A 13,720-nucleotide genomic window follows, 5' to 3' on the forward strand; every position below is an offset into this window, starting at 1 on the left:
TTAGCTGTCTAAGGCTACTCTCAGCTCTGCCTCAAGAGTCCTGACAGTCTCCTTACCCACACCACACAGTGGCTGTGCTCTTCGGGGTCCTACCTCAGATCACTCCAGAGCCACATGCTGGCTGAGGTCCTTTAAAAGTCAGAGATATTTAGGTCCGAAGGAACATGAAGGTGTATCTATTCCAAACCCTTTTTTAAAAGATGGTAAAATGGAGGCCCACAAAGGTCAATAACTGGTTCAATGTCAAGCAGCATCAAGTTTAAGATTCTGGTATATTGTAAAACTGTGGATTATGCAGACCTGGGTTTGATTTCACCTGAGCAACCGTGGGCAGATTCCCAAGTTTTCCTGAATTTCCACTTCATCATCTATTAAATGATTCTAATAGCCTCTACCTCATGGACCATTTCAAGGCATTAAATTAACCTATCTCATCTTGGCATGATGCCTGACATTTACCAATGAACAGCATATGATAAGTGTACTTACTAAGTGTTAACACTTATAACAATTATTATTATTATTATCTTGGTGCAAAAAGGTGATTTTATTAAAGCACAAGGACAGGACCCATGGGCAGAAAGGGTTGCTGCTGTAACAATTATTATTATTATAACTATTCTCTAGCTGACTATACCTTATTAAACAAAATTCTATAAAGCATTACTTTCTTATATGTCTAAACCAGGAGTCTTTAAACTTTCTCTGTAAGAAGCCAAATAGTAAAAATTTTAGGTTTTATAAGACATGTGGTCTTTGTCACAATGATTCATCTCTGTCACTATTACACAAGAGGAGTCATAAGCAAATAGAAACAAATAGGTGTGGCTGTGTTTCAATAAAACTTTATTTACAAAAACAGGTATCAGGCCAGGTTTGGTCTACAGCTGTAGCTTGCCTGCATCTGGTCTGGGATTATTATAACGGATGATCACACTGATGCTTCTGACACAAGGCAAGTACCTTCAGAATTGGGAAAAATTAACAACAATAACAAAAAACCCTATGGGAATTTAGCATAATTTTAGTTAAAATATTATTTTATAGTATTTTTAAAGTTGATAATCCCTGCCTAATAAAAAATTAATCAACCAGAAATTTTATTAAGAATGGCAATGTTGGGGCACCTGGATGGCTCAGTCTGCTGAACATCCAACTCTGGTTTGGCCTAGGCCATGATCTTTCAGTTGTGAGATCAATTCCCCCACTGGGCTGCACTCAACACAGAGTCTGCTTCAGATTCTCTCTCTCCTTTCTCCCTCCTGTACTCTCTCAAATAAATAAATAAATAAATAAATAAATAAATTTTTTTTTTTAAAAAAAGAATGACAATAGTAATAATTAGCATTAGGCAAATCATTTTAAAGATACAATCTCATTTCACAACAGCTCCATGAAGAAGGCATTACTATATAACAGCTCCATTTTACAAGTAGCTGAGGTTTAGTAAGGTTATATAAGTTGCCCAAGGTTTGTGGTATCTAGACACCACAGTAAAAAAGCCAAGATATGAATACAGGGCTGTTGGACTCCAAAGCCCATGTTTCTATCCACTATTCTTTACTGCCTCCCACTCCAGGGCCACACCAAGAAACTGGTTTTACTATGCAGCAGTGCCTCTATTAACGAAGAATGTTTATTCAATGACACACGTTTGTCAGAAACCTCATCACTAGGGATATCAGATAGGCAGAAAGTAGGATGCCAGGAACTAAGGATGGTGAAGAATATTATTAAATACTACAGTAATATCAAGTGTAGCTCAAAACACAGAATATGTATACAACTGACCATTGAACAACATGGGGGTGAGGGCCACCAACCCCTGTGCAGTTGAAAATCTATGTATAACTTTGGACTCCCCCAAAACTTAATTACTAATAGCCTACTGTTGACTGGAAGCCCTATTGGTAACAGAGTAGATTAATACATGTTTTGCATGTTACATGTATTACGTATTATAATTTTTTTATTTTTCAAAAAATTTTATTTATTTATTTGACAGAAAGAGATCACAAGTAGACAGAGAGGCAGGCAGAGAGAGAAGGGGAAGCAGGTTCCCTGCTGAGCAGAGACCCTAATGCGGCACTCGATCCCAGGACCCTGGGATCATGACCTGAGCCAAAGGCAGAGGCTTTAACCCACTGAGCCACCCAGGCACCCCTATGTATTATATTTTTACAACAAAGAACATGAGAGAAAAGAAACTGTTATTTAGAAAGTCATAAGAGAAAATACATTTATAGTATTGTACAGTAAAAAAAATTGCATATAAAAATTGCATATAAGTGGACCCACCCAGTTCAAACTCATGCTGTTCAAGAGTCAGCTGTACATAAGAGTTCCAAAATGAGGCAAGGGAAGAAATGGGTTCAGTTTAAGGGGAAGAGAAAGAGGGGAGTAGAGGCAAATGTGTCCAACGCTGGTAGTGCAAAGGTCTGAACCAGTCTAGGTCTAAGTAAAGAGAGGTGAAAAATTAGAGAGTGCATTATCTAACTATGATGTGTTTCAATAAGAAGTTACTGAGCACCTTTTCTTTCTTTCTTTCTTTCTTTTTTTCCCTGAGAACCTTTTCTATGCCAACTGCTTTATGCCTATTCTAGGTGCTACAGAAGGGGGGTGGGTGTGAGAAAGAGGAAGAGGAGGAAAAGAAAAACAGACAAAAATCTCTGTGCTCAAGAAACTTGCATCCAACTGAGGGAGAAAATGAGGAATGAGAAAATGGATAGAATGAGAAACAGTAATTTTTATAGAGAAAAATAAAGTGGGAAAGAAGAAATCCCTTGCCTGCAATTCCTTGACTAAGAATCATGTTATTCCAACATGCGATATAAAAGATGAGTTTGCCTGGAAACAGTAAAATGTTTAAAACTACTTAATCAAAAATGTAATGAGCACTTTATTGGTAAGTGTAAACATCAGAAATTTTCCTAACTGAAGATTCACATGGAAAGGGGAAAAGGAAGAACATGGAAGAGTGAGTAAGTGCAGGCTGGGACATGGTCAATACCATGAAAGGGAAAACTCAAAAAAGAAGTTTCTTTCACTGAGGACAAACATGGTTTTTGGACAGTTTTATATGGCTCACTCAGACCAAACAAATATAAGCTGCTTGTAGAACTTCTAGGTGTATGACTGTCTCATATGACTTTATGAAATCTCTGCTTTTCAACACAGGCTTTGTTCCAAAGGAAGTGTATTTCAAGGGGCTCATTAATTACCACAAGATTTTGGTCTCCTCACCATAACCTATAAAGCTCCCACTTCATTTTCTTTCTTTTCTCTCTTTTTTTAATTTTTTAAAGATTTTATTTATTTATTTGACAGAGAGAGATCACAAGTAGGCAGAGATGTAGGCAGAGAGAGAGAGGAGGAAGCAGGCTCCCCGCTGAGCTGAGAGCCCAATGTGGGACTGGATCCCAGGACCCTGAGATCATGACCCGAGCCGAGGACAGCGGCTTAACCCACTGAGCCACCCAAGCACCCTCCCACTTTATTTTCATTTGGACCTGACAGAAAGAACAATCCTTGAGGGGGTCTTCCTGGCCAGCTAGTTGGGACCAGGCATCGAAGTAAGATGTTGACATTCTACTTACACTTTTCATCAACAGCCGGAATCCTCAGCGTGGCCACCGGAGATTCCCCAAGAGAATTATAAGAAATCACATACACCCAATGGGTCTTGCCTCCCAGATGCAGTTCATGTGTCTGGTTAGTGGTGTTCACTGTTTCTGTGAGATTAGTGTTGCTTTCTGGAAAGTACCATATCTTGTAGCCAAGGGCCTTCTCCAGGACCGGGGCTCCACTTGCCTTCTGAACCCAAAGGAAACAAAATGTATTGCCAGAAACAAGAAAAGATAGACACTGAGATGGTAATAAATGGTGAGGATGAGGGGTGAGGGGTAATGTTAATTATTAGGTGCTAAACTGCAATTAGGTCATCACCCTTCTGGGATGAATAATACACCCTGTGCTCTAACATGAATCCTTCAAGGGCCAAAAGAGCTTTGATAAATGGTCCCTTGGTATCAACCTTTAACAGAAGTGCAATTCCATGAGGTTTAACTAGGAGAAGGTGCAAGCCAGTGTAAGCAAGTCATTTGGATGCTTATCTTTCTTTCCCTCCCACAGGAACAGGACAGGACAGTATAAGCTAAAAATGTGAGACAGTCCCTCCAAGAATCCCTATTCTGTTCTGGCCCTGGGTCATCTCTTCTCTGGAAGCTTCCAAGGGTTGGAAAGTACCTGTGCTGTGACATAAAAAGCAGCATGTTACCTCCTTTGAGAAAAGAGCTAGCTTCCCTGGGCCAGCCATACTGGATATCCCAGCTAAGAGGCCTAAAACATTCAGGGTTGCCCTACCAGTCCTAAACCTGTGGTGAGAAGCCTCAGGGGATCCCAGAGATTCCAAGCCAGACTCTTCTCTTCAGCCTTGAACCTGAACCTTCTAACCATATGTTTTTGCCTAGTGATCACCTTGCTGAGTATTTTCCAGGAGTTATAGGGCTTTCCAGTTGTTTACTCTGTGTTACTGACAACACACATGGATGGAGTAGAATGACTGAATGTAAGGTGAGACAGGACTTTAGAAGTCACTTTGTCCCACTGCCTTTCCATTTCAGGAATTGACAGAAACTTCCTAATGACTGGAAGGTTTTTACCTCTTAGGACAATGCATTTTCTTTTATAAACAACAGCTTTATTGAGGTGTAATTCTGATACCATAAAATTCACTACTTTAAGGCATACAATTAGGGGATTTTTTTTTTAGTATATTCACAGAGCTGTGCAATCATTACCACCATTCAGTTTTAGTCCAATCTTTTTAACCAAACTTAATTCTTAGAAAGCTTTCCTATTGAGGAAAAAAAAAAAAAAGGACCAGTCCCCAGGTGAGGGAAAGAAAGAGGAGGGGACTCAAGTCCATTTCATGAACTTCACATTCACATGTTGGCCTACTTGACCCAACACTCTGTGGCTGACCATATGAGGATATGTGCCATTGTTTGCTTTCCTTCCCCCAAAATATACTGACTGAGTGATTTGTTCATACTTAATCAGTGAGAAAGAAACCACAAAATGGGAGTCACACAATCTTGATTTACAAAGGTGTTCCAGTACACCTGGCTGTGCTCTCCCTGGCCTGCTGCCTCTACAACTTGGGGGGGGCCCAAAGTCCTAAGGTATGAAGGGAGTGGAGAAAAGCAGAGAGCATAACTGGAATTAGAATATTATCAGTAAAGAAAGTGATTTCTCCATTTTCAGAAGGATTTTAAACTTGCCTGGACTTTAGCAAGCATGAAATAATATGAGTGTTCCCGGAGAACTCGGGACACTACTGAAGAGTTCTGACATCTCGCTGCTCTCCTCCCCTTCTTCTCCCTTCCACAGCTCCCCCATTTTTTCTCCTGGTTCCTGGCTGGCTTTTCCCCCCCTCATATTTGCCCTTCTCTTTTCCTGTTTATTTCCTCTTCCCCTCTTTTTTTGTCCTTTGTCTAACCTTCTCTTCTCCTCTTTTCTCCATCTCTCCACATGATGCCCACACCTTCTCCTTTGTTCCTCAATCCCAGGCCTCCATCTAAGAAAGGATCATTTGACTCATGTTCTGTCCTTATATCCCACTATACCAGTACTCAAAGGGACATATGAGCAATATATGTTTTCAATGACCCAAGGCCACATTAGTGAGCTGACCCCAAGTCAGTGCTTTTCTCCCATGTAGGAGTAGGTGTTATACAATATTACAGCCAGCCTGGGTCAGTGGGGGATGGCGGGGAGGTGCAGGGGTAGTTCCCCAGAAGGTCAAGATGCTTCCTGCACTTGCACTTTGTACCTGTCTTAAATGTTAATGTTCAGACCAAAGAAGAGAGGGGGCAGGGTCTGTAAGGTGTATTTAGGCCAACTATAAGATGACCTATGAGGCTTTGTGAACTGTGAAACCACAGTGAGATTTGGGGCATTATAAAGCCTCTAGGGAAGGAAACACAGATGGTAAAATTTCAAGAATTACAGTTACTGGAGGTGTAAAAAACCAATGGTTTTAAACAGAAACACAACAACAACAACAACAACAACAAAACTGTAAGGTGGTCACCTTCCACATCAACTGCACTGGCCTTCTTCCATTGACCTTGGCTGGTCTCAGGACTCTCCACAGATCCAGGCCATAGGGAGCTGTAAGGAAACAGAGTGAGGTGCTCAACATAAGACAGAAAGGACCTGAAACAGAATTTGCTGAAATTAGCTGGGAGGACTATTAGAAATGCAGTTGGGAAGGGTTTGCTGGAGGAAGCCAGGAGGAGTAAAGCGATCAGTGGAGGGATGGCTGCACTATAACAATCCACGATGTCTTCATTTTGTGACCAAAGGATTCACATCAACCAAAAGTAAAAACTAAAACTGCTCTTAGATCCAATGGCTTAATGTAAGTTTAAAAAGTATAATAGGAAGTACCATAATATAATTTATAACTGAAATCTGGATTGAAATGTAACATCTCGTGTCCTCTAAGATATAATATCTATAAACAATAAAGCTGGGAATGACACAGATAACTAATAAGGAGATAGATATATAGATAGAGATATTATATATAGCATTTCAGGTTGGGGAAGGGAGAGGAAGAAAGAGAGAATAAGACCTACTCCCCAAAATGTTAAGATGTTACAAAATATAACAAAGAATTAAAGAAGAAAGGAGCAGAGAAATAATCTTTGCTAGGCCATAGGTCATTACCTGAGCTTTAAATTTGATGCTGATCTTTGTGGCAGAAAAAGCAAAAAAGGTTCATATTGAATTTCATGTTTCTCATAGCCTGATAAAAAGCAGTCATATGAAGGAGCAAATGGCTGACTAGGGGAATGAATTAATTAATGGAATTTATCATGAGGATCCTCTTAAAAAGACAATGGGAAACATAAAGGCCAATGGCTGCAATCACAGCTGAGCAAAATACATAAATATGATATATGTACTTTTTTCATATTTCTGTTCTATAAAATGTAAGGGCATAATGTTATACCCAATTTACACAGTTCTTCTGTGAATAACATAATCCCAGACAATATCGTTCAAGTGTGTTAGCTTCTGAAGATCTGATCAGACAGGGATAATTTCAAAATCCTGAGTTTCTAGTTTAAGAATGACTTACACATGTTAGCCAGGAGAAGAAAGCAGATAATTCTAAAGCACTGTCCAGAAGGCTAGTGGCCTGTAATTTGGGAAAAGAAATGTCTCTAATTGAAGATGCAGTTAATGAACTCTGAATTTTTTTTTTTGAGGAAATCACATGGCTGAAGATAATGTAAGTAGGTCTGCAGAGAATGGAGTCAACCACTGAGGCCAAGAACTAAACTGCTTTAGTACTAACAGACTGTTTTCAGGTATGTGCAGTCACACTTTGGGTGACTAGGTGTCTTAGGGTGAAATTACTGAACTCCAAATGAAAACAACTTCATAATGTAGAAAAATGAGCCAAAGGTCAAGTAAGTCAATAACCTGTTTTGTCATCAATGGAGAGTCACATTTCTACAGCTACTCTTGCAGAAGCTGGGAATGAGTAAAACAGTCTAATTGGTAGGCCCTGATCTTGATGAGATTTAATTCTATGTAAGAGGCATATCAGGAAATCAAAACTATTTAGACTTTAAAAACTTGACTTCATTTGTGCCCCACCGAGATAACCGTCTTACTGTCTTACAAGTTCTGTCAGAAGTTATCTGATGAAGAATATTGATATTCTTCAATATCAATGTCTTCAAATCGATTCTTCAATAAAGAATCAGAAGACAGACAGCCTGTATTCAATTTTCTCAGAGAACAAAAAGCTGGTTTCAACCTGTCTAGCCAATGAGATGTGAATACAGAGTTCCTCTGGGAAGAAAGCTCTAGCACAAGGGCCCAAGGTCACAAGACTTCACAGGTGACCCATGGAATTGGAAGGACTATCACTCCATCTCTCACTTGCAGAGTCTCTCCATTCCAGTTATGTTCAGTCAGACTCAGAGATAATAGCACTGACAGTAAGAAGAAAACAAATCTAAAGGTGAAGGGTGTATTATAATCCAGCCCCGAATATTCATCTGAAGGACAGAGATAAAATAAACTAATTATTAGATAATCAATCATTGCAAGGACTTGGCTAGAAATACAAGCGAAATTCTCCTTGGATTTATCCCATAGGCAGTCATCTAGTTGTAATAGATGGTGATGGTAAATGAATTTAATCAAGTGTTTTCTTTTTTCACTGAGGCCCCTATTTCCTGCAGATAAAGGCCAAAGAGGAACCATCTTCCCAATATCAGCTTCCCACAGATGCAGCTTTTAGTAAAACCATTGCCCGAGTTGCATGTAAATCTTCTACAATGAAAGAAATTTCCATTAACCATGAGCTAGTAATGGCTTTGCAGTATAATCAAAGTTAGAAAAGTAATAATTCAGTGTGTTTGTAAGAGTAAAATTAAATTTTTCCAAATCCATCGAAATATCTACATATTCAAAGGCATCAATTCTTTGAACACGTTAGCAAAAATTTGATGCTATGTTGCTTCCATTACAGTCTGGGAATATCCACAACTACCACCAGTCAGACACCTCAGACATGCCCTGGTGCTTTGCTGAAGACCAATTAATAAGAACAGTTAACTTTTAGCCAAGTGTCACTATACTAAGCATTTTACCTGATTTGCCTCATTTAATTGCCACACCCTTATAATTAAGCATGGTAGTAATATCATCACCATTTCTGAAACACAGAGATGTATGTTTCAGTGTTACAAGATTTTAGGTAATAAAGCCAGGATCAGAATATCAGAATGTAATGACATCAGTGTCCTATATGCTTAAATGTGGATAAATTGTCCTAATAATCAATCTATTAAAATCCAAATGAAAATAAATAATGTTTCATATTTTACTTAGAAGAGAAAATTTCAAGCAATTAGAAATGGTTTGAGGTGAGGTGTATTAAATAACTGGCGTTCCATTGTGAAATAGGGAAACAAATTATTTATGAATTAGAAAATGGGAAATTAGGATTTGCTGGGGGCCAAGGGGATGCTTCTTCATCAGTTTTCTCTGGGATCCTGAAAAAAATGAAGAGAAACAAAAGCAAAAGTTCTACAGCGGTGACTTTGATAAATAAGTGGTTGATTTAATCAGCCCCAGGCACAGACGACACCAGCATCTAGGGCTCTGCTAATGAATTCTAGCCCAACTAGCCAAAATAACAAATCAGCTGAAACAGTAAATCTTGTTTCTGGCAGCAAAACAAGTGGATGAAACAGAAACTGACATGAGGGAGTGGCTGGGCTGTCATGAGCTAACAGAAGATCCAGAGCCACAATGGCACCAGGAGGCCACTGGAGAGAAGACCACCAGCTATAGGGTGGCAGGAGGGCAGTGCAAAACAGGGTTATACCTGAAGTAGAACCTAATCTCCTAGACCATCTGCCAGAAGGTGTAGCAAAGGCAGAGGACATGTCACTCAACAATACTACATGTATTGTCTTCTGATCCTTTAAAAGGGAGGGCTCAGTTAAGACAGACAATAACTATCTACTCCTACAGATTATAACCAATGGGCCATTTTTTTTCTGTGTAATTTATGTGCTGTTTAGTATTTGTAAACTATTATATTTGTATTCATTAGACACTTTGAGGTGATGTCTATAGAATGTAAATGTGTTCCCAAATATTGTATGTAATTTTAATCAAAAGTTACATGAGATCTACAAACTGAGTAGTTTTCTTTTATCATGTCTGCATTTCTATTGATGTATAATTTATATAGCCCTTACCATTTGTAAGGTACTGTTCTGAGTACTTAGACATAAAGATTTGGAATTTTCTGTGATTTTTTTTCTTGGACTTCTAGAGCCTGTTATAGAAAACTAGATGCCTGAGTGGCATAGATGAATGGAATCTATGGGTGAGAAGAGCCTTTAGAAATTATCTAGCCTGGGGTGCCTGGGTGGTTCAGTTTGTTAATCCTCTACCTTTGACTCAAGTCATGATCTCAAGGTCCTAGGATGGAGCCCCACATTAGGCTCTCTGCTCAGCGGGAAGTCTGCTTCTCCTTTTGCTCTCCCTCTGTGCTTGCATTCTTTCTACATCCCTCTCAAATAAATGAATTTCAAAAAAAAAAAAAAAAGAAAGAAAGAAAGAAAAGGAAGTCTCTAGTCCAATTTCCCATGTGCTGCATGAACCCATGTTGTGTAACTACATCCACCAATGGGTAGTGTAGATTGAACTAACATGAACATCTCCAGTGGAAGCTACAAAATTCAGAAGATACTGGATTATTCCCAGACATCTTATCATATGTGCAAATGTGCTGAACACCTATTAGTACCAACTTTGTCTCATAGGAAACTCAAGCAAGATTCAGAGGAATAAATTATTGTCAAATGGACTAGGGAGCACAGAAATTGATTGCAAATGTTACCTGAAACTTTTGTGGTACTTGGCTGTAAAACAGAATAAGATTTAAGAGAATATGACTGAAATTATGGCCGAGTGTGTGGCTGGGGGAAATTCAGGGAGAGTAAAGCTTCAGAAGGTTAGAAGGATGAACATTTTACATTTCTCCTCCTTATTACAAAAGATGTGTGGACATAGCAAATGTTCAACTACTCATTCATTCATTCATCATGTTAGGCTGAAAAATGTACCCCAAAGATCTAAGTCCTAATCCCTGCCATTGGTCATGTTATCTTGTATGGCCAAAGGGACTTTGCAGATGTGATTAACTTAGGATCATAAACTGGAGATTATCCTGGATTATCTGGGTGGGCCCTAAATGTTTTCACAAAGGTCATTATAAGAGTGAGGCAAAGAGATTTGACACAGAAGAGGAGAAAAAAGTGACATGATGATGGACGCAAAGAGTGATATGTTTAGTAGATGGGGGAAGGGGCCAAACCTCAAGGAACACAGGCAACCACTAGAAGCTAGAAACGGTAAAAAAAAAACAAAAAACATATTCTGCCCTCAGAGTCTCTAAAAGGTAACAACCCTGCCAACACCTTGACTTTAGCCCAGTGAAACTGTTTTGGACTTCTGACTTCCAGAACTGTAAGAGAAAAAAATTGTGCTGTTTTCAGCCATTAAATTTGTGATAATTTGTTACAGTGGCTGTGGGAAACTGATACATTCATCAAACATTTATTACCGAAAATAAATAAATTGGGGAAAAAAAAAAAACATTTATTACTGCTGAGGGGGAGGTGCTGGGCAAGACTTGATTTACAAAGAACAGTAACCCATGCTGAGTGACCTGAGCAATTGGCTAATACTTCTGAAACTCAGCTCCTTCACCACCAAGTGTGGTGATTCCACATCATTTATAGGGCTCCTAGAAGGTTTAATAAAAATAATAGAAAGCTAAAAAAATAATAGGAAGTCTGGCATTTATTGAATGTTTATTGTAAGCTAAATACATTATGTCATTGAATTTTTTAAATAACACTAAAAAGTAGGTACTACGTTTAACTTAGTTTTATAAATTGTATTCTATTGTGGAAAGGGGGAGTAAATAATGAGAAAAGTAAGGCTTAGAGATAGGTATCTAGCCCAAAGCACTCCATAGCCAAGCTGGGATTTTAGCCAACCCCACAGAGTTAAAGTATTAGTCTGAACACCAAACCTCACTCACAGCAAGCATTCACTCATTGTATGGTTCCTTTATCTTTCCCTCACTGTCATTAAGAACCTAACTTTTTTTCCCTCATTAATTATACCTTTATCTTTAAGTGGTAGCTCCAAGGTTTACAATATACAGCTTTAATTTATCATAGGATATCTTTAAATAATATTACAGCACTTCACATATAGTATAAGAAGTTTCTAAGAGTATTAAAGATGTGCTCTTTTGCCTTTGGGGCAAAAAGATGCTAACTAAGGCCATCTGAGGAAGGCTGACTTACGGTGTGGACTCAACAGTGAGTGCCCTGTGAAGAGGGAATGTACAAACTGCCAGAGTCCATGATTCCCAAGTACAGAGTTTGATGAAACCAAATAAGGCTAGGCCCAGGTCACCTGAAACCAGACCAGGCAGAAAAGAAATTGCAAGGGACCAGCTTGCCTTCTTCCTCAGTTGTTCCCACTTTCTCTTGGCTCCAAGCACTCCAGAACATGGACTCCGCTGGGGCACATCGCAGAGCTACAACATACTCCGTAAAAGCCTGCAGCCCTGTGAGGTTGTAGGTCTCATCTCTATCGATATCTTCTTTGGTGAAGTTGCCTTCCATCTAAAAGACAGAGATAACCCTGAGCTAGATGGGAGACCTCTTTTATCTTTCCATTTTTCTTCTCCATTCCCCAATCATTTCAGAACTAGAAGCACTGTACCTCGAGTTTTAAAAAATATAATTTTCATAAATAAACTTCCACGCATGCCTGGGGATCATTTGTGCCTGAGCAGATGTGAGTCACCCCACGAACCACCACCCTCCCCATTTCCTCTCTCTACACTTGGAAGGCAGAGATCCCTGCCCCTGGTCTGGACGTGAATGAGTAGTCTTGTTGTTCTGGAAAATACAAGGTGGAGTCCTAGGACCCAGGCAACCCAAGTCTCAGTTTAAAAACAGAAGATGACTCCAACACCTAGATATAAGGCCTTACATAACAGTAGGCAACAGAGACCTTCCTTAGTGGCATCATGTTCAAACTCGGGTCATGGACAAGGCCTCAAAAGTTAAGTGACCATGGATTACCTCAGGGTTTGTTATGAGCAGAACTGGGATCAGAACACAGATTTCATCCCTCCTAGACCCTTTCCCTTTACCTAAATCTTCCACAGCAAATTGTTGGTCTTTGGGTGACCAGCAGGGCTGCCAAGGATCTCAGCAGCCTGGATGCATGCATTCATTTTGACATTCTTTTGTGGTATGGAGAGAGAGAGGTAAATAAATCACTTCTCCTTTCTAGACCTCAGTATCTTCACTAGTAAAATGAACACATTGCTTTATATAGTCTCTAAAGTCCCTTCTGAATCCAATTTTCCAAGCGAAACTAAAAATTCAGAGACTTGTTTTTGAGCATGATCACTGTTGCTGCAATAAGAACTTTCAGCTGTTGGATTATATTAACTCATATTGAATTAATTAATAAACTGCACTAATGGGCATATCTATTTTGTGAGGATGCCCACTAGTCCCATAAAACCTAGTGAGAGAAGGAAGTTCTGACATTTCCTATATGTATATAACAGCTGTGAAGTAAGTATAGAATGATAGGTGTTAGGCCTAAAGGAAACTGGGCAAAATGACAAAGTGTATATGTGGCAAAAAGCTGAGCATCCCAGCTGCAAATGGACACTTGTGAGCTCCCAGCCTAGTAAGATGGTGCTGGGAAAAAGATGTAGGAGCCAAAGGTGAGGATCGTTTCATGCTGAATCCAAAGTTCCGTGAGCTCCCTCCTCCAGTCACCCCTGGAAATGTTGCAATGGCAGAACAGGGTCACTGGGACAACCCATCCTCTCCAGGAGAGTAGCCTCTGCAGCTTAAGCCTAGTTATAGGGCCCAGGAGAAACCAGATTAAGATCTTTGGGAGAAAGGCAACTACATGGTGACTTCCATACATGAATCAAAATGAAAACCATACTCATCTACAAAGTAAGTACAAGGAAGTCTAATAAAGTTCTGTTTTCCTTTTATGCTCTTTTAAATAATAATATTCTTTTAAAACGATCTTTTGAAGTTTTCTTCCTGCTTTACTAGCC

General features: G+C 39.4%; 1 protein-coding gene across 1 annotated transcript in view; it reads right to left on the reverse strand.

Annotated features, from left to right (window-relative positions):
• The window catches only part of IL31RA (interleukin 31 receptor A), an 88,080-nt gene that overhangs the window by 18,701 nt on the left and 55,659 nt on the right, over positions 1-13,720 (reverse strand). Inside the window, exons 6-8 of the mRNA XM_044224650.1 lie at positions 12,083-12,248; positions 6,095-6,174; positions 3,597-3,813 (exon numbers count right to left, since the gene is read on the reverse strand). Coding sequence (XP_044080585.1) covers positions 3,597-3,813; positions 6,095-6,174; positions 12,083-12,248 — 463 coding nt within the window. The remainder of the gene's footprint in view (positions 1-3,596; positions 3,814-6,094; positions 6,175-12,082; positions 12,249-13,720) is intronic.

Source organism: Neovison vison, chromosome 1 (genome assembly GCF_020171115.1).
Source record: "Neovison vison isolate M4711 chromosome 1, ASM_NN_V1, whole genome shotgun sequence".
In the NCBI taxonomy this organism is placed as follows: domain Eukaryota; kingdom Metazoa; phylum Chordata; class Mammalia; order Carnivora; family Mustelidae; genus Neogale; species Neogale vison.